The 26,096-nt window shown below is 44.2% G+C and overlaps 2 protein-coding genes across 7 annotated transcripts in view; one reads left to right on the forward strand and one right to left on the reverse strand.

Moving 5' to 3' along the window:
- The first annotated feature begins 3,978 nt into the window (after nucleotides 1–3,978).
- SPATA6L (spermatogenesis associated 6 like) overlaps nucleotides 3,979–26,096 on the forward strand; it is a 48,893-nt gene continuing 26,775 nt past the window's right edge. For 3 of the 4 annotated variants that reach the window (XM_030293601.1, XM_032595569.1, XM_030293604.1), the window contains exons 1-4: nucleotides 3,979–4,158; nucleotides 8,556–8,693; nucleotides 11,584–11,632; nucleotides 15,244–15,285. In XM_030293601.1, the coding sequence (XP_030149461.1) occupies nucleotides 4,120–4,158; nucleotides 8,556–8,693; nucleotides 11,584–11,632; nucleotides 15,244–15,285 (268 nt within the window). In that variant the 5' untranslated portion in view covers nucleotides 3,979–4,119. The remainder of the gene's footprint in view (nucleotides 4,159–8,555; nucleotides 8,694–11,583; nucleotides 11,633–15,243; nucleotides 15,286–26,096) is intronic. The other variant, XM_030293603.1, reaches the window with a different exon arrangement.
- Nucleotides 4,636–8,303, reverse strand: PLPP6 (phospholipid phosphatase 6). 3 transcript variants are annotated; one of them, XM_030293608.1, is made up of 2 exons: nucleotides 7,024–8,303; nucleotides 4,636–5,149 (listed from the first exon to the last, which is right to left on the reverse strand). In XM_030293608.1, the coding sequence occupies exon 1, from the start codon at nucleotides 8,235–8,237 to the stop codon at nucleotides 7,359–7,361; it is 879 nt and encodes a 292-aa protein (XP_030149468.1). In that variant the 5' UTR covers nucleotides 8,238–8,303; the 3' UTR covers nucleotides 4,636–5,149; nucleotides 7,024–7,358. The 3 variants fall into 3 exon arrangements, with proteins under 3 accessions (XP_030149468.1, XP_030149466.1, XP_030149467.1); XM_030293606.1 differs by having other exon boundaries at nucleotides 4,636–6,624; XM_030293607.1 differs by having other exon boundaries at nucleotides 6,445–8,303.

Consider the following 26,096-nt stretch of genomic DNA (forward strand, 5'->3'; position numbering starts at 1 on the left):
CCTATGAATATGTTACTTTCCATGGCAAACGGGAATTAACATTACAGATGGAATTAAGGTTGCTAACCAAGATCTTAAAATAGGGAAATTATCAGGGCCCCTGGGTGGCTCAGTTGGTTGAGCATCTGGCCCTTGATTTTGGCTCAGGTCATGATCTCATGGTTTGTGGGATTGAGCTGTTCATCAGGCTCTGTGCTAACAGCATGGAGCCTACTTGGGATTCTCTCTCTCTCTCTCTCTCTCTCTCTCTCTCTCTCTCTCTCTCTCCCTCTGCCCCTCCCCTGCTCATGCTCTGTCTCTGTCTCAAAATAAATAAATAAACATGAAAAAAAAAAGATAGGAAAATTATTCTGGGTTATCTGGATGGGCCGAGAGTAATCACAAAGATCCCTAAAAGTGGAGGAGAGAACCAGAGAGATGGCAGTGTGAGAAGGATTAGCTCCAATTTGCTGGCTTTGAAGATGGAGGATGGGAGCTAGGAGCCAATGAATGCAGGTGACCCCAGAAGCTGGAAAACCAAGGAAACGAAAAAGGCAAGGAATGCAGCCCTGCTTTTTTAGCTTTGCTTTTAGCCCTGTGAGATCTGTGTTGGATTTCTGACCCACGAAACTAATAATAACAAATAATAAATTTGTCTTGTTTTAAGTCATTAAGTTTGCGGTTATTTGTTACAATAGCTATAAAGTAATGCATAATATATATTTACACTCCTACCAACATCCATAAGATTAGAGCCTTCTTTTTTTATACATAGTTCCCTTCTCCATATGAATATTCCTTTCTACATTATTTGAGGAATGTTTACGATTTAGTGTAAACGATTTAGATTCATGTGTTTAGTTAAATGGAAAATTCGCAACCATAATTGTCTGACTGTTACACCTTTGTTCTTTGCTAATTAACTCTTTGGAAATTTCCCATTTGGGACATGTGCCTGTTTTTTGTTTTTTTTTTTTTTTTTTGCAGTGGCCAGGATGTGAGCAGGATGTGCTGATGTGTTATTTCTGCAGTGCTGATATCACTGTTGACCAGAAACACTGTGGGAATAGAAGTTGTTCAGTGGGATTTGTTTTCTGCCACCAAGGTGGCAGTCTCGATGATGAACTACTCTGCAAGATGGGCCAAAGGCACTATGTATGATAGAAACTTCTACATCTCCATGGTAGCTCAGGTGACCACGGTGGGGAAAATTAACAGAGTATAAATATTCCTTATCAACTCAGTTGGTAAGCCTCCACGGCAGAGTAGCAGAAGTAGCTAGCATAATAGAAGGGAGGAATCAATCTTTATTGAGAACCTGCAAAGTGCTAGCTTACAAAGGAGGCACTTGGGTGACTCAATCGGTTATGATCTCACAGTTCAACTTTGGTTCAGGACATAATCTCGCGTTCATGAGTTCGAGCCCCAGGTCGGGTTCTGTACTGGCAGCTCAGAGCCAGGAGCCTGCTTCAGATTCTGTGTCTCCCTCTCTTTCTGCCCCTCCCCTGCTCTCACTGTACCTCCCCACCCATCCCGCCTTCAAAAATAAAGAAAAATTTAAAAAAAAGTGCTAGCTACAAAGTGCCATTTAGTCTGCCCTGATGTGGTGTTGGTTCCCAAACTCAGAGCTTCCCTGGGTGATATCTGAAATTGGCTCCTAGTTGTGGAGGACAGTGAGAGACTGAAGGAAGAGGCAGGCCACTCAAGATGAGTAGGTGGCAGTTTTAATAAGCAAGGGAACTTACACAGGAGGCTTGTCTTAGGCGGCCACCAGATGAGTAGATGTCTGCACCCACCCACCAGAAACTAGAAGTTTATTTAGAAGCTGGAACTGGATTCAGACACATTTACGATCCAGATGGTCTCAAAAGCATTTTGCTCTCTCAAGGCCTGGGTTCTTGAAATAACTCCCACTGAGGGAATGGTGGGTAGAATGGACATTCCAAGCACAGTGGAGGGGGGGGTGCAGAACTTCCAGTTGCCTTGGTCCCGCCTGTCGGTCAACCAGTGGTCACGTCCTCTTGATGACCTCCTCCAACAAGTGGGAACCCCCTTCCCCACGTACGTTGAACCCTACAGACTGCCTTGATCAGCTGTGCATTTAACATCGCTTCAAAGCTATTTATTGAGCATCTGCTAAGCTAGGTATTTCGAATACAAACTCTTAGCCAGGCAAAGCGTGTAGTTTATAGAGAAAAATAACAATCACAGGAACAAATGTGAAACTGCTATTGTGGCAGCTGCTACAAAGAGGAGAAATATAAATATAAATATAAATATAAATATAAATATAAATATAAATATAAAAATAAAAGTAGTGAGATTCCTCCTCATCAGGAGGCCTGGGTGAGATATGTAAATCTGCATACATGTTTTTATCCATACCTATATTGTATGCCACCCTAGGTAAAAGGCACAGATTATGTAAAGGAAAGGACCTGGAAACACTGCATAGCCAGGTAGAGGAAGATGAACAGAGAGAAAGAGTGGCCAGAGAGTTGAAGGGAAACCAGAAAAGGGCTGTATTCTAGGAGCCAAGCAAGGAGAGTCCGATTAAGACTAGTAAGAACACAGGATGGGGCAGTGTGTCTGTAGAAATCAATAGGATTTCTATGCTGCAGGGGCAGTGATGTGGTAGGGCACACCTGGATTCAAGTGTGGCTGTTTCCCTTTAGCCGTGTGACCTTGGGGAAAAGGCTGTTTGGCCTCAGATCCTGCATCTGTCAAACGGAGAATCTCTTCCTCCAAGAGTTAATGTGGAGATGAAATGAATTAGCGTATGCAATGTGCCTAGCACTTTGCACGTTCTCAAGAAAGATCAATTCCTCCCTTCCATTGTGTCCCTGTCCACTCATTTATTCATCTATTTATTTCATCTCACTTATTCATCTATCCATCTTATTTATTCATCTGTTTTGGTTGTTACTCTCCATGATGACTTAGCATTGGTGGTGGTAACTTACCTGTGAGGGTCAACACAGTTCATGTTCCTGTGTATCCCTGCTCTTGTCTGGGTGCCGGCACGCTGTCGTGAGTCAACAAATCAGTTCTCCGGATGTCGCAGGGGGCCAAGCACGCACCTGTGTTTCTCTCGGTATGCAGACAGACAGAGCAACAAAGATTGGATAAGGACATAATATACCTTCCTTCATCATACTGAGTCTTTCTGTTCCCGGGAAAGGAACTCCGGTTCCCAAAGAATGCCTAATTCTTGTCACCGAACACTTGGATTTCTGCAGTGGCATAAATCTCCAAAAGTTTAGTAATAAATGACTCATCACAATTTAAGATTTCTTTCCAGAGACAGCACTGGCCCTCCCAGATTTTTCAGATTGGCTAGAAGCAGTCACTCCCACCTCCTTTCCTGTCTTTTTGTCTGTTAAATACAGTGAATGGACAAAAAGCAATTTCCCCTACTGGTGAAAAACTTTTTCTCTGCCTGTCCCCTCTGATGGTTTTTACAGTGTGGCCCTGCCTTTGGCAACCATCGTAACTACCCACTGGGAGATAATGTAACTCCCTGCTTGCTCCCGGTTAAGTAAACGCCAGAAAAGAGAGACTGACAAATATTTCTACTGTGGCTAACGTGGAAACCAAACGTTTAAATCTCTTTCGGAATTATCCTTGTATTTCCAATAAGCAACATAGCAACGGGGGCCATAAAGAGAGGTGATGGAGAGGGTTGGGGGAAAGGAAACGGGAGCTCTTTCAGCAGCTCAGGATCCAGCCGCCAAGCCTGCACCTGCTGGGGCTCTCCCGCCCGCGCACAGCCTGGGAAGCCCACTTCGGGCGCGCGCCGCGTTCCCAGTGGGGCAGCCGGGGGCGCGCACGCCTGCGCAGAGCCTCGCTGGCGCGTTCCAGGTGGAAGGTTGCGAGTTTGAGCGTTCATGGCAACGCGACGCTTCCGCCTTCTGGAAGCCTTGGCTCCTGCTGGCGCAGTGTGAGACCCATCCCGGTGGGAGGGACCTGGGCTGGGGCGGAGGGCGGGGGGACGGATGGCGAGACCAGGGGATAAAGGGCCTGGGGAAGCTGCTGGGAACGTTTGCTCTAGGGATTGAGCTAAACCAAGAAAAATTGGCCCAGGGCTGAGCACAAAAGGATCTTTTTTCATTCCAGTGCTTTTCGCCCACACAGGGGACCATGCCTCTGGAGGTGGTGGTGGAACTCCAGATCCGGGCGGTAAGAGAAGTCGACCGACCTCCACTCCTTGCCCCAAATCACACTCTCTGCCCAGGGTTCCTAAATGGTCTTGATCATTTTCACCACCTCCTACCCACCTCACCACACACATCATTGTCTTTGGGGACAGATCATACCTCTCAGTCCTTAAGATCCTCTACATTGGTCTTTCCTGATTTCTCAACTCTTAATTCAGCCCAACCCCTTCCAACTCCCCCCGCCCCAACGACTTGTTAGCTTTATCCTAAATTTTTCTGTTACTTTAAAATAATGGGGGCGCCTGGGTGGCTCAGTTGGTTGTGTCTGACTCTTGATTTCCACCGAGGTCATAATCCCAGGGTCATGGGATGGAGTCCCTCATAGGCTCTGTGCTCAGCGAGGAGCCTGCTTCAGATTCTCTTTCTCCCTCTACCCCTCTCCCCTACTTGAGTGCACTCTCTAAAATTAAAAAAAAAAAAAATTAATTATAGCCTTGCATTAAGTCCAAGAAGAATTTTATTTTTTTCCAGGATAAAGATTTGTGAAAGAATTAAAAAAAAAAACAACACCACCCTCCTTTAAATAACAAGGGAAGAGTTTAATTCCATAAAGCCCAATGACTTCCTGATAATTTGCCACCTCTATGAACCAATTGAATATATTCTAAGGTATTTCCCCCAGAGATGGCTCTGGCTTGCTAATTCCAAAAGGGAAGTCAATCAACCAACACTTGTTTTCTAATTGTCCACTGAATCCTGCTCAAGTGAGGTGCTTGTGGCAGAGTGACTGCATTGTTCCTGTTTGGGATCAGGCATTTCTTTTACTTCAGCTTATATTTTCCAATCCTTCCATCTGTAGTTAGTGACAGACTGTCATACAGCTTTGCCTGTCAGCTGTAGGGGCGTCTCTACTGGCCGTGAGTACAAGCGAAATGCCGACAGGTTACGGCCGTGGAAGATCTGTCAGCCTCCGTACAAGTGACAAGTACTGTGCTTTCATCAGACGTGCAGTTCTGAAAGATAAAAATTTCTTGGATTTGTCCCATTTTGCTAACAGCAAATAGGACCACACTCTATCAGTTGTGCTCCATCAAATGCCAATGCTCAAAATTCTGCAGTAAGAGGAAGGAATTCTTGAGGAGCTGAGTGATAAATCAGTCTTCCTGCTCATCAAGGCAAAGATTAAACCAGTTTGCATCTCGCTCCATTCAGACATTATTGGTTTATTTTATTTTAAGTTTTAAAAAGCATTCCTCAGTGCACGATTACAGTAAAATCAGTTTTCTAGTCTACAGTACTTAGAGTGCTTCAGAAACATCAGCTGAATTGATCTGTGCTTTAAAAGCCTGCAAAGTCAGGTCTGAACAACTAAGATGTGGGATTCCAGGGACCAGAAGAGAAGCCTAGTGTTGAGCCCCCAATATTCAGACTTGTGAACACTGCAAAGGCAATAAATGTCATTGCTTCCAAAAATAGCTGGCCCGAATACTGCTGGATTAAAACAAAGATCTCTCTAAGGTTAAACAATTAAGCAGACCACTAGAGCTTTACAGTTGGGCTGATTCAGCGAGAGAAGAGGTAGTCCATGTTGAAGATGTTGTGGGGATGCAAATGACTTTATTTTACTTTGAGGAGTTCCTCTTTCAGTGTGCCTCTCACGCTCAGGAAGTTCACACTTCCACCCAATCAGAACCTACTCATCACGCTATTCTCCAGATTCTAGTGTTCACCTCTATGTGGCACATCAAAGGCCATAATCCTTTCTCTTTATAAATGTCAAAATAATTCCTCATTCTCTGAAAACACCAGTTCCACGGGTAATTTAAAGGTTCTCATTTTTCAGGGAGAACAGCATTTAAAGCACATCCCGTTTTGTGGTCTTTCCTGGTCAAAGAATAATGAGCAGAGTCCATCCTGCGTTTGGTGGTCTTTGGTCTTGTGATTTGGGGAGGCACCATGGATAAACCGATTTAAATGTAAAGGTCACCAGAAAGGGAAATTTAGGAGTTAGTTATACCTTGAGCCTGGTATAGCAGTGGGTTCCCCTGATGAGTTTCAAGTTGAATACTGTTACCTAAAGTGTGCTGTGCACAGGGAAATGGGATTCTGTACGAAAAACCGTAGTATACGGGATCATCCCTGTGGTCCATATGAGAAAGCTTATGCCCTTGCACTGCAAAGAATCAAGTCATTTTCCTATTTTATTACCTACGTAGAGAAGCATCATTCTTTACCAGTAGAGACAGTGGGCAGCACAGTCCCATCTCCTGCCATACTGGCCCACTGCCATCACATGTGGTAAGCTCACCCCCAGACTCTTCGTTCCTGACGTCCTCAATGGGTGTTTCTGCCCTCTGTCATGCCATGCTATTTGTTGTCAATGGAATCAAGCATTTGGTCATGGTCCCAGTCTTTCTCCACTGGCACTGTAGATATGCCCATATCTACATTAAGTGCTGCTTCTTCAAGGAAGTTCTTGGCTTGTTCTCTGAATGCAAAAAGATAACATGAGAGAGTACTGGGAGATCTATTTAAAGAATTTTTGAGAAGGTAGAGGGAAAGGAAAGAAAGATATATACTATAATCTCTCTTCTCGCTACCCAATCCACAAAGAGGGAAGAGACAATAAACAAAAAAAGCTTATCAAGAAAATCGGGATTAAGAAGACACCGTGGCAACAGATTTTCAGGGAATCAGCGAGAAAAACCCATGCCTTAGACTCTTAAACTACTGTCTACAATCTACCTCAGGAGAAGAACCAGGCTTAGTCGGTGGCTCATCTGCATGTACATTTACAGAATGCAGACCATGTTTTGCTTTTTTCCCCCAAGTTCACTTTACAGGCGATATGTTGACTTACAGGATAACTACAAAACACAAAATTTACCGATGTCAACTTTTAAAAAACAGCAGTATTATAATCACCCCAGCTTGTTTTCTTTGCAGTTGTTCTGGAGATACAAACAGTTGTTGAATAAATATGTAATAGAGAGGGTTTTTTTTTGTTTTGTTTTTTTTTTTTTGCTTTCCATAATATGGCTGTGGTCCAATGGCCAGCACATTCTCCAGCCTAACAAGCCATCAAGATGGAATGACACCTGAAATTTCAAAGGAAGCCTGAAATGTCCTTAGAGGGCCGAGCAGGAGTGCGGCTGGTTTTTGTCAGCATGGTCGCATGTGGAAACCTTCAGATCTCCTGGTGCCATGATGAATGAGATGGTGTCATTGTTGGTTCCACAGTAGGAAGAGGACCGGGGCATTGTGCGGTGAAAGCCAGCAATAGTCCACGATGCTGTACTGCGTGTAGCCCAGAAAAAAGCCAAAAGCCACGTCGGTGACATTGTGCCGCCCCAGCATGACCCTGGAGAGGCCCAAGATGAAGGCCCATAGTACCACAAGCACCCTCAGCGGAATGGCCAGCACCAAGTGGTTCAGGATGAACCGGGACACCAGGGCGGCCCTGGTGGCGTGGCCCGAGGGGAAGGAGTATTTGTCTACCGAGAGGGTGACAAACATGTCCATCTGGTTGTGGGCCGGGCGGCGCCTGCGGACCAGCCCCTTGATCAGGGCCACCAGCAGCAGGTCCAACAACAGGGCAAAGAGCAGGTTCATGAGCACCTCGCGCCCGGCCCAGCTGTCGCTCCTGGATAGGCAGTAGAGGGTCCCCAGCAGCCAGGGGATGCCGTGGCCCGAGATCTCCAGCAGCTTCATAAGGGGCCGCATGCTACCCCAGGACGAGCTCTCCCCGGCGCACACTCCCAGCTTCTTGGACAGCCACAGGTCGATGGCCAGCAGGGAGCGCAGGGCGATGCCCAGGAACGACGGGTTCAGGTCCATGCGGTCCTCCTCGGGGAGCGGGGCCGGGGGCGCCTGCGAGGGGCCCGCCCCGGCCAAGGGGAAGGAGCCGCGGCGGTGCACCGGGCTCTCGGACGCGCGGAGCCGGGTGCAGGTGGGGTCCAAGCCCGGCGCGCGGCTGCTGAGCAGGGACTGGAGCTCGAACCTGCCGCCGCCGCCGTGGGCCGGGCTGCCGGGGCCGCCGCTGCTGCTCGAGGCGGAGGCGGCCAGCGGGCGTGCGTCCACGTTCCTGCGGGGGCTCGGCATCGCGGCGGGGGGCCCGGACCCCAGGACCCGACCGGCCTAGCGAGCGGCTCCCGGCCCTGCAGCCTCTTCCGCTTCCGCATTGCCATCCCCGCGGGGGCGGGGAGAAGGGCCGGCGAGAGGACGATTGTGACACCTGGCGGAGATGTGGGAGGAGACTGGCGTTTCCACTTGGGGAAGGGGGGGACGGGGCCAGGAAGGTGGAGGTGTGGGAGACGGCGGGGCGGCGAATTCCACCGCGTCCGTGGGAGCCTAGGGAACGCAGCTCCACTTCAAACACGAAACAAACCAAGCCCTGTTCTCTACTCTCTTGTTTTTAAGATTTCTTGTCCAGGAGTGTTCCTTCCCGACAAGCAAGATGTGTACCTTGGGGTGTACCTCCTGAATCAGTACCTGGAGACAGACTGCTTTCCCTCTGTGTTCCCTATTATGATCCAGCAGAGCATGAGGTTTGAAAAGGTGATCTTGACTTTCTCATTGCTAAACGGAGAAATGTAGATGTTGCTGTCTGAAGATCCTCTACTGGTTCTTAAAAAGAACGCTGTCCTTAAAAAGTTACTTGGTACATTTTCTTTAAAAAATGACTTGAAGCGGCCTCAGCACACCGTAGTTGGAGGAATAGCTTTTACATTGTAGGTCTGAGCCAAGTGCTGTCAACCTAGTGCTAAATACCCTGGTGGATGTTTTCTATTCTTGGAACTCCCGTGGCATTTTTCTAACTGGAGCAGAGAGAGCATTTTCTCAAAGTTCCTGGAGGTGTTAGAGGCAGTTGCGTTACATGCATGACAGGGATTATCAGTAAATTATGGACCTTAGAAACAAACTGGTAGACTCAGAGAAATAATGAAAAAAAAAAAAAAACCCAAAAACTAGATTCAAATTAGTAAAACCCTGTACCTGAAATCCTGTAACAAAACAAGCCTCTTCAGATTTACTGAGTATTCTTAGGCCATACCTGGTTTATTTAGCTACAGTGATAAAGACTAGGTTTCATTCCTACGAATAGGAACATGATATTAATAGAACATTTATCAACCTGCTACCCGCTTCAATTTAGAATATGAAGTTCATTACGATGACTCATTGGCGGTCCTTTGAAGTTTTTGTTTTGGAATTTGGAGGTGATATCAGTTTTAACCTTGATGAGTCTAATGATTTCCCTTCAAAATGATATCACCGAGCTGCTTCTTTGGGAGAGGGGACAAATCCGGGAAGGGCTCCAGGGTGGAGCCTATCACTTTTATCTTCAATTTTGTTTTAACGTTTATTTATTTATTTATTTATTTATTTATTTTCAACGTTTATTTATTTTTGGGACAGAGAGAGACAGAGCATGAACGGGGGAGGGGCAGAGAGAGAGGGAGACACAGAATCGGAAACAGGCTCCAGGCTCCGAGCCGTCAGCCCAGAGCCCGACGCGGGGCTCGAACTCACGGACCGCGAGATCGTGACCTGGCCGAAGTCGGAGGCTTAACCGACTGCGCCACCCAGGCGCCCCTAACGTTTATTTATTTTTGAGACAGAGACAGAGCATGAATGGGGGGAGGGTCAGAGAGAGAGGGAGACACAGAATCGGAAGCCTGGAGCCTATCACTTTTAAAGGTCTGGATGGTGCTGCCCAGAAAATGACATGTTTTGAACTGAGAATGGGCGATGAGATGAGGGTTGGTTTTCCAACAGGCTAGGGCTGTAGATAATATGTTTGTACATTACAGCTTGTTTATTTAAACAGAGTCTACCAAACTGGTTAGATAAGAGAGGAGAAGAATAAATGGCTATTACCTTGGGGCATACAGTCAGAATCGAAAGCAACCTACTTCTACTAGATATTAGTAGTGGTAGGAAGTGAGTGGTGAAAATCCAGTCTATGTTTTCCCCTAAGAATTTCCGTCTTAATTTATCAAGTTTGCTTCTGTAGAAGACTTTAGAAATCTTTTTATAAGAAACCCAAGGGTACAAAGTCAAAGAAGCACGGAATGATAATTCTGTAAATGAACTTGGAGGTCATCAAGTCCAACATCCCTGATGTGTAGAAAAGGAAGGAGAGACTCACACATACTCTAGATGCCCCTCCTGCTCTCTTGCAAAACTGTGCATTTAAGGTTGCTGGTCAAACATGTATCATGGGCCATTTTTCTTTTTATAAAATGTGGTTATTTAAAAATCTGAAATACTACCCTCATGTATGAGCGGTTTGGGTTCATATTCCAGCTTTCTCCATTCAGCTCTAGTGTTCTTGGATTCGTCCTATTCTCCAGCTGCAAATGCGTGCAGCAAGTATCAAAATCATTTTCTCGTCTCTGGACCTTCTGTGTAACCCAGAATTGAACGTCCTAAAACAATTGGATAAATAAACTGTTCATAACGAACATATGAGACATTGTGTTTGAACAGTTCATGTTGATCATTTACTCCCCAGGGTCATACTTGAGAAAATCCTTAAACATGGATGAAGTGAAGGGATGCCATTACTGAAATATTTTAGGGGGAAAAAAAAACCCTCACCCACATTTGCCCTGATACATCTAGGTCAGGAAGGCAAAAACAGATTGCAGGGGATAGCCTCCACTTTTGTAGTTAAAGCAGACCTAGCTTTAGATCAAGAGCCATGCTTAACCATGCTTACGTTTAAATACCATTTAGATCAGAACATTAATGCCTGAAACCAACCTCTGGTGAAAACTTTGGTTTCATGCAGGCTTCCAGAGTTTAGGGAGACGGGCATGGTGTGCTTTCAATTTCAGTCCTGTCCCAGACCCTTTTTAGCTCAAGGACAAAATGAGCACATTTGGCGTTGGCTAGGCAGATATCACAACGTTTGTCTTGTGCTTCATGATATACTTTAAACTTATGAGGCTCTCCCTCTCTCTAGTTATTTTGTTCTGTAGGAGGGTGCGTAGGTTTTCTTTTGTGTTGCACATAGAATTTGTACTGAGGTTCCTGTTTAGCACAACCAATTGTTAGAGTCGTTTATTCAGTTAACATCACTTAATGAGTGTCCGTGGTATGCAGAATGTTTTTCTAGGTACTCAAGCAAGACTCTTTGAGGTTGATGCCAGATGTGCTTTTAGCAACAAACTGTAAGACTAGGTCAAGTTGATGACATTTTGAGCATGGGGTAGAGTCAGCTAACTCAGATTTTCCTTGTACTTGGTATTGTGTTTATTCTCATTCTATAGTCATTTGTTGAACTTTTAGCCACATACACGTTAAAGATACTCCTGTTGAATTTTAAAATACTGTATGGCTGGAATTGACGTGTTAATTGTTTGGAAAGATAAAACCTACAGTTTCTATAAGCATATATTAATCTTTGAAAATTTATTTTCACCCTTTTTTTTTCCTGCAGGTATTTGAAAATGCAATAGATCCTGGGGCTGTAGCAGAAATTTTAGAAAGTAAGTGCTCTTAAAACAAAGCAGAACAACTATTGGGTGTATGTAATTGTGTGTGCAGATATAAAATTCTGTATTCTAATTCTGTATTGTGATATTTCCATTTTGATCCATACTTATATTCAAGATTCTGTGTCAAATTTGAATCATGGTTTTGATTCTATTACAAACCCTTTTCTAGATAGAGAAGGGATTTATTTGATGGTACACTTCTGTTTGTTTATATATTATAATTAAATGGTTTTTGTATCTTCATACAGTATGTAACCATCATAATTTTTAAAAATTAATTAATTAATTAGTATTTAAATTTACATCTAAGCTCGTTAGCATATAGTGCAACAATGATTTCAGGAATAGATTCCTTAGTGCCCCTAACCCATTTAGCCCATCCCCCCCCCACAACCCCTCCAGCAACCCTCTGTTTGTTCTCCATATTTAAGAGTTTCTAACGTTTTGTCCCCCTCCCTGTTTTTATAATATTTTTGCTTCCATTCCCTTATGTTCGTCTGTTTTGTATCTTAAAGTACTCATATGATATTTGTCTTTCTCTGACTGATTTCACTTAGCATCATACCCTCCAGTTCCATCCACATGGTTGCAAATGCAAGATTTCATTCTTTTTGATCCACTCATCCATCAATGGACATTTGGGCTATTTCCATACTTTGGCTATTGTCGATAGCGCTGCTATAAACACAGGGGTGCATGTGCCCCTTTGAAACAGCATACCTGTATCCCTTGGATAAATACCTCGTAGTGCAATTGCTGGGTCGTAGGGTAGCTCTATTTTGAAGTTTTTGAGTAAACTCCATATTCTTTTCCAGAGTGGCTGCACCAGTTTGCAACCATCACCATAATTAATTTTAGGGTATTTTTATCACCATAGAAAGAAAACCTAAACCCGTTCTTCCTTATCACTCCTAGCCCTAGGGCACTGCTAACCAATATTTCTGTCTCTATAGATTTGCTTATGCTGGTATTTCATATAAATGGAGTTATATAATATGTGGTCCTTTGTGACTGGCTTCTTTCACTTAGCATGCTTTCAAGATTCACCTTTGCTACAGCATGTGTCAGTATTTCATTTCTTTCTGGGGCGAAGTAGTGTTCCGTGGTATGGATGTGCCACATTTTGTTTATTCATTTAGTGGTTGAGGGACATGTGGGTTTTCTTCATGTTTGGGCTATCATGAATAACGTTGCTGTGAATATTTGTCTACAGGTGTTTTTGTGGACATGTGTTTCCATTTGTCTTGGGTCTATACCTCAGAGTGGAAGTGTTGGGTCGTATGGTAATTCTTTTTAATTTTTGGAGAAACTTCACCAAAGCAACTGTATCATTTTACATTCCACCAGCAATGCGTGAGGGATCCATTTCTCCACATCCTGGTCAACACTTGTCACTTGTCCTCTTGATCGGTGGCCACTCTTGTGGGTCTGAGTGAAATCTCATTGTGGTTTTGATGATTTTGAGCATTTCTTCATGTGCTTACTGGCTGTTTGTATATGTTATTTGGAGAAATGTGTGTTCAGAGCTTTTGCTTATATTTTAATGGGGTTATTTGACTTTTTATTATTGAGTTGTAATATATTATGAACTTGTAATGTATTGAATTCTTTGTATATTATAGATGCAAGTCCCATAGCAGATGTATGATAGACACTTTCTTCCATTCTTTGGATTATCTTTTCATTTTCTTGATGGTGTTCTTTGAAACACAAAAATTTTTAATTTTGATGAATTCTGTTTTATTCGTTTTTCTTTTTTTACTTGAGCTTTTGATGTCGTAACTAAGAAACCATTACCTAATTTAAGTCACAAAGATTTATGTCTGTGTTTTCTTCTGAGAGTTTATAGTTTTAGCTTTTACATTTAAGCCTATGACTTTAAGCCTATAAGTTTATTTTTGTAAATAGCATGAGGTAGGGGTCCAGCTTCATTCTTTTGCATCTGGGTATCCAGTTGTCCTGGTCTCATTTGTTGATAAGAGTATTTTCCCCCCATTGAATAGTCCGGATGCATTTGTTGAAAATCAATTGACTGTAAATATGAGGGGTTTTTTTGTATTCTCAATTGTATTCTGTGGATCCATATATCTATCATTATGCCTGTAACACACAGTCTTGATAATTGTAACTTTGTGAGTAAGGTTTGAAATCAGGAAATGTGAGTCCTCCACCTTAGTTCTTCATTCCAAGGCAGTTTTTGCTATTTGGATTCTCTTGTATTTCCATATGAATTTTAGGATCAGCTTGTCTGTTTCTGCAAAGGAGCCAGCTAGGATGTTGATAGGGGTTGCCTTGAACCTGTAGATCAATTTGAGGAATGTTTCCATCTGAACAATATTAAGTCTTCCAGTCCATGAACATGGGATATAGTGAGAACTCACTGAACGTAAGGGATTTAGAGCCTGAGACAAATGGAGGGCTTAACATTTCCATTGTCCTACTTGGAAAACCTAAAATTACAAACTGTCTTCACTGTCAGTTTCTTGGCATTTAAAATTCTGTCCTCATACATCCACATGCTTTTCATAAGTCTGCAGAGGGAGAATTTTACTTTTCTTGTATACAGACTTCTAGCTGTTTTGAGATATAATTGACATATCACATTATGTAAGTGTAAGGTATGCAACATGAGGATTTGATACACTTAGATATTGCAAAATGATTACCACAGCATGAGCTAACACACTCATCCCATCATGTAACTGCCATCTCTTTCTTGTGGTGAGAACATTTAAGACCTACCCTCTTAGCAACTTTCAAATATATAATATGGATTAGTAACTATAATCGTCTATGATTGCCACCATTATTGTCTGTTTTAAAATGTATTCACTTCTGGGGCGCCTGGGTGGCGCAGTCGGTTAAGCGTCCGACTTCAGCCAGGTCACGATCTCGCGGTCCGCGAGTTCGAGCCCCACGTCGGGCTCTGGGCTGATGGCTCAGAGCCTGGAGCCTGTTTCCGATTCTGTGTCTCCCTCTCTCTCTGCCCTTCCCCCGTTCATGCTCTGTCTCTCTCTGTCCCAAAAATAAATAAACGTTGAAAAAAAAAATGTATTCACTTCTATAATTTGGGGGAATTATCTTTATTGATTTTTTATTGTTATGCCATTTATGTTTAAGTTACTTTCAGATTTGAATTTTACTCTTGTCCTTATAGATTTTGTACATGGGCTCACTATTTGTAAATATACTTTGGGCTCAGGAAGTATAAAAAATGTTATATTTTATGTTTCATTTATATTGTCAGAGAGCGTACTGTTTTAAGCAAGATAAACTTGTATAGGTTGATGGGCAAGAGTTGGATTTTGAATTTTTAAAATGAGATTCTGATTTTTATGTCAGTGATTTATGGATACGTTTTTAAGACAAAATATTACATCCGTGTCATCAATACTTCTTAGGGCACAAAATGTTATTTTTATAACTTAGTTACTCCCACTCTATGCCCTTGGATTACCGGGTCCAGAAATACCTGAATCCTTGTTGATATGGCATTATTATTAATTATTATTATTATTATTATTATTATTATTATAAATGGAATGTTATGGCAGTTTTGAACTTAGCAATTATGAAAAACTCTCTCATTTTTTCTATTTTAGGCTTCCTAACCAGGTTTGAATTAATACAGCTAGTATCTCCAGGTAATGTGCCCATAAATGCATTTCTAAATCAGTTTATTTTAATTTTGAAGGGATTTTGGCACGACAGAATGGGGACTGGCATTTACAAGTTGTGCTTTCTAGAACACTCACTTTCCCCTCGACCAGTCTGTTGAATTTTACCAATTCTCACAGAAGTAACTTTATGGGTCTGGTGGCAGTAAGCATAACTTAAAGGCGCTTTGGCTTTCCATTTTTTCATGACTTTAATTCTCACCAAATAAGAAAAGCTTGGCTCAGTTTTTTTCAAGTTTTTGCCTTCGGCTTTGTTGGCGAACCCAAAACTATCTTCTGTGTTAGATGCCAGAACAGGGTTGGTAAACTGTAGGCCAGTCCAGCCTGCAGTTTGTTTTGTGTGACTCGTGAGCTAAATTTCTATTTTTTTTTTTTTAAATTGACATTCATATACTGGATATTTAATTCCTATACTATAAACCTCTCCATTGCAAGTGTACAACTCAGTTGTTTAAGCATCTTCACAAATGTCTGCAACCATCACCACCATCTTTTTCCAGAACCTTTTTATTATCTGGAAAAAAAAACCAAAACAAAACCACTGTAGTCCTTAATAGTCACCCTTTATTCCCTCTTCCCAACAGCCCTGGCCACCACTAGTCTACTTTTTCTATGGCTGTGCCTCTTCTGGACATTTAGTGTAAATGGAACCAGACAATATGTAGCCTTTGGTGTCTGGCTTCTTCCATGTGGCATGTTTTCAAGATTCACCCAGGTTGTAGCCTGTTATCGTTACTTTGTTCCTTGTCCGGATGCATAATGTGCTTTTATACGGATACGCCTGGTTTGTTTACCCGTTGGTTGGTCGATGGACGTTTGAGGTGTTTCCACTTTTTGCATATCATGAATGACACTGCTATCAACATTCACGTACAGGTTGTTGTGTGAGTACATGTTTTCAATTCTCTTGGGTTCATACCTAGGAGTAGAGTTTCTGTATCGTATGGTACCTCCACGTTTAACTTTTTAAGGAACTGCCAAACTGTCTTCCATTCTGGCCGTTTTGAAGGGTTGGAAAAAAATTTTAAAACATGCGTATTTCGTGATGTGAAAATTATATAAAATTATATAAAATCCACATTTCATCGTCCATAAAGTTTTATTGGAACACGGCCATGCTTCATTTATTGTCTGTGTCTGACTTTGTTTATGCTGGAGTTGAGTAGTTATGACCGCGTGGCTTGCAAAGCCTAAAATATTTACTCTCTGACCCTTTTACGGAAGCAGTTCTTGCCAGAATCATGGGACTTTAGGAGGAAACCATTCTGTGGTGCCTCTGCTTCCTGTGTGTCTCGAATGGCAGGGCACCTGAGCTAAACTTCTGCATGGTGGCATCAGTTCTCTTACGTAGTTTCTCAATGTGGCTGGTTACCTGTGATTTTAGTCGTGTGTGTGTGTGTGTGTGTGTGTGTGTGTGAGAGAGAGAGAGAGAGACAGAGACAGAGGGAGGGAGAGAGAGGGAGAGAGAGATAATATTTAAAACTCAGGGGGCACCTGGATGGCTCAGTCGGTTAAGTGTCTGACTACAGCTCAGGTCATGATCTCACGGTTCATGAGTTCGAGCCCCGCGTCAGGCTCCGTGCTGACAGCTTGGTGCCTGGAGCCTGCTTTGGATTCTGTGTCTCCCTCTCTCTTTGCCCCTCCTTCCCTTGTTCACTCTCTCTCTCTCTCAAAAAGAAATAAACATTAAAACTCAGAAACATTTAGAATTCTTTTTTGATTTTTGCTGTTACTGGTTTTTGCCTTTTCTCTTCCCAAGATGCAAATAGCTTTATGGTTTTTAGTTGCTGCAAAAAGCATTCCCAAATGATGAGAAAACCTCTATTTATAATTTGGTGAACATGTTTCTTGATATTTGTCTATGGACAGAACACCTAGATACGGAATTTCTACATAATAGTGTCACATACATTTTCTTCTCTTATTGGCTTCCCCCCCCCCATCAAATATCACTGTTGTGTTGTCATTTCTAAAAGCCTAGAGGTACCTCATTCTTTTTAATGGTAATAAAGAATTCCATTAATTTACTTATGTGTCCTTAAAAGTCTCTGAACAGTAGGGACATAATATTTGGGGTTTTTTGACTGTACGTTGTTGTCTGTAGTTTGTCTTTTTTCAATAGCTATGTGTTTTTCCAGAATATTCTAATTATCCTTAAATTGATATTGTTGAACATGTAGGTTTTCCTTGTCTTTCACATATTTATAAAAATTATCTTTTTCTCCGGGATCCTGGATGGCTTAGTCAGTTAAGCCTCTGACTTCGGCTCAGGTCGCGATCTCATGGTTTGTGAGTTCGAACCCCACATTGGGCTCTCTGTTATCAGCGCAGAGCCTGCTTCGGATCCTCTGTCCCCCTCTCTTTTTGTTCCTCCCCTGATTGTACTCATTCTCTCTCAAAAGTAAAAATAAAAGGTTAATTTTTTCTCTTGGTATATTTGTAAGGAATAGAGTGACGGTGGTCCCCCCATGTCTGGGGTTTTGCTTCCTGTAGTTTCGGTTACCTGCCATAACCATGGTCTGCAAGCAGATGATCCTCCTTCTGATGTGGTCAGAAGGTCAGAAGTAGCCTAACACTGAATCGTGACTACTCGGTCACTCACCTTGTGCCATTTCATCACGTAGGCAGTTTTTCAAATCCAAATCACATTATCACAAGAAGGGTGAGTACAGGACAATAAGATGTTTTGCAAGAGCCACCTGGGTGGCTCAGTCGGTGATGTGTCCGACTTCAGCTCAAGTCATGATCTCACGGTTTTTGAGTTCGAGCCCCACATCGGGCTCCGGGCTGACGGCTCAGAGCCCACTTCGGATCCTCTGTCCTCCTTACTCTCTCTCTCTCCCCCTGCACTCTTTCTCCCAAATAAACATTTAAAAAAAGATATTTCGCCAGAGATTACAGTGTGTTGTTCTGATTATTCTATTTTATTACTAGTTATTGTTGTGAATCTCTAACTATGCCTAACTTATACATTCAACTTTATCATAGGTATGTATGTATAGGAAAAAACGTAGTGTGTGTAGGATTCAATACTGTCTGCTGTGGGGGGCCTTGGTATATAATTCCCCATGGATAAGCGGGGACTCGACTAAACCATCCATCCATATCTGTAACCTGGAAGTAAACCGATCGCCAGCAAGCTTCCATTATTACTGTGTTCAGCAGTGTGTATATAGCAGGTCCATTGCCCATATCCTAGCTAATGCTGGATATTAACGTTTGGATTAATCATGTTTGCAAAGTATATAATAATTTCTTTAAAGTATATTGTACTATATTTTCTGGCCTCTTCTTTTTTGCAGACGTGATTTGTGACAACCTCAAATTTAAAATTTACTTCTTAAAAAATTTCCATTTTCCCATGATTTGTTTTCTTTCTTTTCCTCTGTACAACGTGACTTTCAGTGCCCCGTGGTTACTTGTGGAGTGATGTCTGGATGTTAACGTTGCATTTGGTATAACTTCCTGATATTTTTACCAAAGTTTTTAGTAAGTTATGCTTACTGTGTATGGATTCCCCGTTTTGTTGTATGTTCTGATACGTTACTGTTTGAATTTTTCTTCTTTTAAAAAGACTTTTTTTTAGGGGCACCTGGGTGGCGCAGTCGGTTAAGCGTCCGACTTCAGCCAGGTCACGATCTCGCGGTCCGTGAGTTCGAGCCCCGCTTTGGGCTCTGGGCTGACGGCTCAGAGCCTGGAGCCTGCTTCCGATTCTGTGTCTCCCTCTCTCTCTGCCCCTCCCCCGTTCATGCTCTGTCTCTCTCTGTCCCAAAAATAAATAAACGTTGAAAAAAAAATTTAAAAAAAAAAAGACTTTTTTTTAATGTTTATTTTTGAAGGAGAGAGAGACAGAGTGTGAGTGGGGGCCGGGAGGAGGCAGAGAGAGAAGGAGACACAGAATCGGAAGCAGGCTCCAGGCTCCGAGCTGTCAGCACAGAGCCCGACGCGGGGCTCGAACAAACCCACGAACTGCAAGGTCATGACCTGAGCTGCAGTCGGACGCTCAACTGACTGAGCCACCCAGGTGCCCCTTTCTCTTCTTCTTAAGAAAGCATGAGGGAAGGAGAGTGAGCCTGGCAGATTCCTGAGCTAAAGCAGAGGTGGCTGTGGAGGTTTTTAAGAGGATCACAGTTGTGCCTGGTGTGGTCCTGCCTGTGGCGGGTCAAGGCCCCAAGCAATGGGGGGGACCCAGAAATCTGTAGCTCTTCTGCCTCTTGGCTCACTGGCAGAGGAGGCCCCGAAACAGAGAAGTACCCCACTCCCTGTGGATTTAAGGACGGGTACCCTCGTATGTGTTAGGGCTTTCTTAGGTAGACAGAAGAGAAGGAAGGCCAGTGGTGCCTCTTCCTGGCTTTCCAGAAATTCTTACTGAATATTTTTCAGCCTAAAAGTGACAGGCTAAAATCAGGGCATTGAATTTTTTTCCACGTTTTTTTTTTCTTCCTTATTTGACCTAGTTTTATGTTCAAACATATATCAATGCTAACTGGCAAGTTATACTTCAGTATGTTAATAAAATAGAAGCAGACTCATTTTGGTCTTATTTAATTCTACACGAATTAAAAACAAAAATAACCCAATACCTACATACTCTCACTGCAAAAATTAAACTAACATAAAGTTATATAAAATAAAAAGTCAAAAGCCACATTCGTCAACAGCCCCTGACAACAATTACTAATAATTTTCTTTTCAGATGTTTTAAAATGCATTTAGTATATGTAATGCATTTAAAACCTAAAATACATACATGCATATATATACATACATATACATACATGTGCTATATATATCTAGTATTTATCATATGTATGTTTAGTATACATATTGGTTGAATATACATATTCTGCAGCTTGCTTTTTAAAGTTTAATATATCTTAGATTGCCATATGTTCTTTTTTTTCATTTCGAGAGAGAGAGAGAGCATGAGCAAGGGAGAGGGGCAGAGAGACAGGGAGAGATCAAGCAGACTCCTCGCTCAGCGTGGAGTCTGACATGGGGCTCCACCCCATGACCCCGGGATCATGATCTGAGCCAAAATCAAGAGTCAGATGCTCAGCCGACTGAGCCACCCGGGTGCCCCAACCATGTGTTTTCCACACGACCAGAAATCCATCTGTGGGCGGGTTGCAAGAATAGCTCGAAGCCATGATGATTGGAGACTACTGAGGCTGGGTGCACGCGTACTGTTTATAACTCAGAAGTTACTCAGATACAAAGTGGAGGCCGTATGAGACGTGTTTTCCTTTTGTCTACGGTCCTTCAATTTCAGATTGTAATCGTAGTGGAGTGAAGTTAGAATTGCTCAAAATAATGTCACTCAGCTTCAGATGCATTGGAGACGGATCCGTCAGTTCTTCCGACGTGTTCATTGAGGGTGTGCCCGGAACGTGCCCCACAGTGTGCTTCTGGCATCCCACCAGTGGTGCCAGGCGGAAGGGTGATTGCAAGCCCTTTTGCTCTGCTGGGTCTCGATAGCGGATAATTAAGTAAAAATGATTTGTCTCGTTGTAGGCTGCACCGTAGGGTCACATGGGTCACATGTAGGTTCACAGGGACCAGCCCTTCACTTGGCTGAATTGTTACCTTTTCATTTTGCTGTAGATGTTATTTTATTGTTTGATTCCTAAAAAAAAATTTTAATGTTTGTTTATTTTTGAGAGAGAGAGTGCAGGCAGGGGAGGGGCAGAGAGAGAGGGAGACACAGAATCCGAAGCGGGCTCAAGGCTCCGAGCTGTCGGCACAGCGCCCGACGCGGGGCTTGAGCTCACCGACTGCGACGTCATGAGCTGAGCCACCCAGGCGCCCCTCATTGTTTGATATTTATTCACATTCCTTTCGAACACGCTGATAGTCAAAAGACATTATGACCGTGTGTTAATGATACAAGTAGCTTAGATTTACATACAGCTTTACTGCGAAAGAATGAAGGGGTCCAAAGATTTGGCTTAGAAGCTGTAAAGATGCCTCGGGTTCTTGTTTACCAAGATGGGAAAAAAGCAAGTGGACACAGGGGGGCAGCAGTGTAATCCTGTTGGACTGGGAGCTTGGTGCTTTCTTTTTACTGATCTCTTAGAGAAAAAACGTCTACTTGGGGATAAGTCATGTACATTCAGTCCAGCTGTAAATCGCCATTTTTGTGGGCACCTGTTCCCTCAATCAGAGTTTGGTTTTATACTTTGTAGTGGTATTTACCAGGCATCAGCAAGAACAGAACTCCTGCCTCGGAAAATATGGTTTTGAATTCCTGCTTTGCCGTGTGGCATCATGAGAAGTGTCTTCTACTCACAGAGCCTCAGTTTCCTTATCGGTACAGAAGGCATCAAATGAGACTCCATAGTGGGAAGCAAGCTGTCGATTCTGATGTGCTCTATAAATGTTAGATTTTCAATACAATATTGTTATTAAAATGATCGATTTTGGGGGCGCCTGGGTGGTTCAGTTGGGTGAGCATCCAACTCTTGATTTCGGCTCAGGTCAAGATCCCAGGGTGATGGGATCGAGCCCCCTCTGCACTGGGCGTGGAGCCTGCTTGAGATTCTCTCTCTCTCTGTCTCTCTGTCTCTCTCTCTCCCCCTCTGCCCCTCTCCCCTGCTTGTGCTCTCTCTTTATCTCTCTCTCTTTCAAAAAAAAAATTTTTTTTTTTCTTGAAGTCCTCATTCGTTTTCCTTTTTAGGGGAAATGTTTTTCATCGACGGCATCGATGATGTCGTTGTCTGTCTGTGCCATTAGCCTATAAGAACACGGATTTCCCTCAGACATAGCACGTGGCCTATGAGTATCGCTCAGCCTGTGTATAACCCAGGCTCTTGCTGTAACATCCTCGTGGGGTGCCAACATTTTTACACTGGGTGGCAGTTAGGACTCTAGAATATGATGGAACCAGAGAGAGAACTGAGGACGTAAGCCTTCTGTCTATCTCCTCCAATTTCAATGCCTTCATCCCCGTGATTCCAAAGGTGGTAGATGAGCAGGCCTCCAGTTCTCTGACCTCTTATTTTTATCTTCATTCTTGCTAACGACGGCAATAGTGACTCAGTAGCTGTCATTTTGGATGCAGTGACAAGAGCTAGCCAAAAACCTATGAAAGGAAAAAGGAACAGCCCGGTGTGTGAGGCCTCGTCCCAGGCACGCAGGTGTTCCCGGTAGGAGCGTGTGACTGAAAACACGTGACGTCCAGAGACCAGGGTGGCCCTGGTACCTCGTACCCCTGCTGGGTGGGTGTCATGGAGCGGGCACGATAATGGCAGGTGGTGTCCGAGTGCTCTACACTTTGTATATGTCACGTGACCTCACAGTAGCCCTAGGGGGCAGGTACTACGATGACTTTTATGTTTTCCTGAAGAGGCCCCTGAAGTTAGGAGATGACGTAACGTGCTCCTGGTCACACAGCTGGTAAAGGGTGGGGCAGGGATCTGAACCAGCTCTGTGTGCATCTGGACACGGGTCTTCCCCACTGTACGTGGACCTCAGCAGAAAGCTGCGTTCCGTTGCTGGTGACGGGTGAGGAGACCGTCGCATCACTTCCCATTTTCAGGTTGCGCTTGTGAGACCTCAGACTGGAGGAAGTCTGTCTGGCCGGCAGAGGTGGGGAGGCCATGCCCCTCCTAGGGAGCACTGATAAAAAAGGTGGCCAGGATAAGACTGGGAAATGATTGATGCTAAGATTGATTCTGGGATAGCACCCGCCTTCCACTGCCTCCCCACCTTTCTCTTTGTCATCAGTGTACCTTGTATATTTATTTGCATAGTTGTTTTGACATCTGTAGACTGGAAACTCCAGGAGGGCAGGAGTTGGACCCATTTTGTCTGCTAGTATACATGCAGGGTCTAGGACTCCTGGCACACGGTAGGTTCTCTATGCATATTTCTTGAACGTATGAATGAAAAGAAATTGAAAATATTGGAAAGAAATGATTAAGAAATGAATGAACCGTGAAGGTTGGAAAAAAAAAAAAATTAAGTAGGCTTTATCCCCAGTGCAGAGCCCAACACGGGGCTTGAACTCACGACCTGAGATCAAGACCCTGATCAGGGTCAGGACCTGAGCTGAGATCAAGAGTTGGCTGCTTACCCAACTGAGCCACCCAGGGACCCCTCAGAGGATTTTTGGTCTGTCTGCCTTGTCTCACGGTGGTGGAAACGGAGTCTCAGAGAGGGTGATTACTGCTAACTGACTCCACGTCGGTCTTCACGATTATCCCCTCAAGAGGCACTTAGCAAGTGTCCGTCCTGTACCAGGCACCCGTCTGGGGGCAGCCCCGGGGGGCTGTGTTTTACCACTCGGTTCTGACGGCCACCCAAACACAGGTGTAAAATGTCTATCTTTAATGACATCTCAAGGGCCGTGTGGGAAACGCTGACAGAATGGTCCCTCTCCAGGTGAGGCATCGTGGCTGGGCCACTCACTGCCTGGCATTCACACCTTTCGGGGCACAGCCCTGCCAGGGTTAGAGTAAGGAACGTTGACAGACAGGGGCTGCTTTCATGGAACGTTGATGGAAACGGATCAGAGATACATATCCGAATGAAGAGCCTGCTGAGTGGTACGTTAAGGGCTGCAAGTTCATCAGGCTGCAAGTTCAAAGGGCATACCGCCTTTCTAATGAGATGAAATTTCAACCAAGGCCCATCATGGGATAGGAGGGAGGCAGCCCTGCAGAGATCCGGGGAAGGAACGTTACAGGGAGAACCCGGGGCAAACGTCTGAGGTCGAGGCGAGCCTGGCGTGTTGGAGGGACAGCGGGAAGGGCGGCAGGGAGGGCGTGGAATGACCGAGGAGGAAGAGTGGTAACATGAGGCAGGAGAGGCGGTCAGAGGCCTGATTATGTGGAGTCTTGAAGTCCAGAGCAAGATGCTCGGGCTTTATTCGCGAGTGACGGGAAACCCGCTGGGAGGTTCTCAGGAGAGGAAGGGCCCAGTCTGACGTGTTTATAACATCGCGGTGTGCGGAGGACAGTGTGAGTGCAGCAAGAATGGAAGCAGAGATAGCAGTGTGGAGGCCGTGGCAGTGGTCCGGGAGGGAGGTGGTGTGGCGGGGACCGGGGTAGGGACCGTCAAGACGGAGAGAGGAGACAGATTGCAGGTTTATTTCGGAGACGGAGTCCACAGGACTGGCTAGCGGGTTAACGTGAGGGGCGAAGGAGTGGAGTCAAGGATAAAGCCTGGACTTTTGGCCCGAGCACCTGCTCCCTTCTCTCTGCAGGGAGAATAGGGGAGAGCTTATGTGTGGGAAAAAATCAAGGGTGTTGTTTTGGACCTGTTACTTTGGAGACATGAGGAGACATTGGACGTGAAGCTTGAAGGACGAAGGAGATCTCAACAGGATGGGAAGGAAGAAAGGACATTTTGGAAGGAACAGCACCGGCAGAGGAAGGACGCGGCGGTGGAGGAGGGAGAGATACATCATCAATCCGTTGTGGCCGGAGCACGTCTGAGAGAAGGGTGGGGACACATGATCTGATGACGAAAACCATAGAATGCGTTCTTTTTGCACATGGATTCTTATTAGAACCCAAACATTCATATTTATTTATTTTAATTTTTAAAAAATGTTTTATATATTTTTGAAAGAGAGAGAGAGATGAGCAGGGGAGGGGCAGAGAGAGAGGGAGACACAGAATCTGAAACAGGCTCCAGGCCATCGATGTGCCAGAAATCCACCCTCGTCAGACTTCTTCTCACAAACAGAATGGTAGTCACCAAACAGTAAAGCTACCTGGTTGACCATAGTCTCTTCTGTGGCAGTGTGCCATACAGAGGCCACTCTTAGTCTGAACCTCTTGTGTCGCACCTGCTGTGTAGACGAGGAGCGTTCAGACGGCAGCTTCTCTGTCCTTCGCTCAGTGATTCTCGGTCCTCGTAGCCCCCAGATCTTTTGGTAATGAGTGTTTGGTAACATCCCTTTCGTCAGACTGAAATCTGAAATAATATTGATGGTTAATATAACCAACTGAATCGAATCACTGCCAATGGAGAAATAAAAGGAAAATGGTTTAAAATAAAACGATAGCGTATCAATACATAAATGGTGGGCACAAAGAAGTATTTAGATGTGGCATGGTTTTCAAACTGCCGGTAGGGGCTCAGTAAAGACCCAAACACAGTCAAGTACGACGGTCCCTTAATTCACATGGTACCTGCATTCCCAAAAATTCAGTGTATTTTAAAACCATGCAGAGTGGGGCGCCTGGGTGGCTCAGTCGGTTAAGCAGCCAACTTCGGCTCAGGTCATGATCTCACGGTCTGTGAGTTCGAGCCCCGCGTCGGGCTCTGTGCTGACAGCTCAGAGCCTGGAGCCTGCTTCAGATTCTGTGTCCCCTCTCTCTCTGACCCTCCCCCGTTCATGCTCTGTCTCTCTCTGTCTCAAAAATAAATAAAAACATTAAAAAAAAAATAAAACCATGCAGAGAAAGTGCTTTGTGTTTACATGTAGCCGTGAGGTTCCAGGCTTCGCTAATTATAAGGGAAGAATTAGCTTGTTGCCTAAAAGAATGTCGGTTATGATGTTAGAATGTTGTGCAGGAGTGTCTTGAGTGTTGCAATGTCTTGACCCTGGCACCTTGGCTCCTGCCCATGACATGTCCCCACAAATTTTGGAAGTGTCCCTGAGGCTGGTACCAACCGTGCTAAGAACCACAGCCTCGGCTGTTCTGGGGGGCATCGGGATACTGGTATCTCTGCATCACAGGACACGTCGAGCCCCAGTCTATGCTGTAAGCTTTGTGTGAACAGGGCGCTGTCTGCTTTGTTCCTGTTCTGTCCCTAGGACCTGGCCC

This window comes from Lynx canadensis, chromosome D4 (genome assembly GCF_007474595.2).
Source record: "Lynx canadensis isolate LIC74 chromosome D4, mLynCan4.pri.v2, whole genome shotgun sequence".
Lineage (NCBI taxonomy): Eukaryota > Metazoa > Chordata > Mammalia > Carnivora > Felidae > Lynx > Lynx canadensis.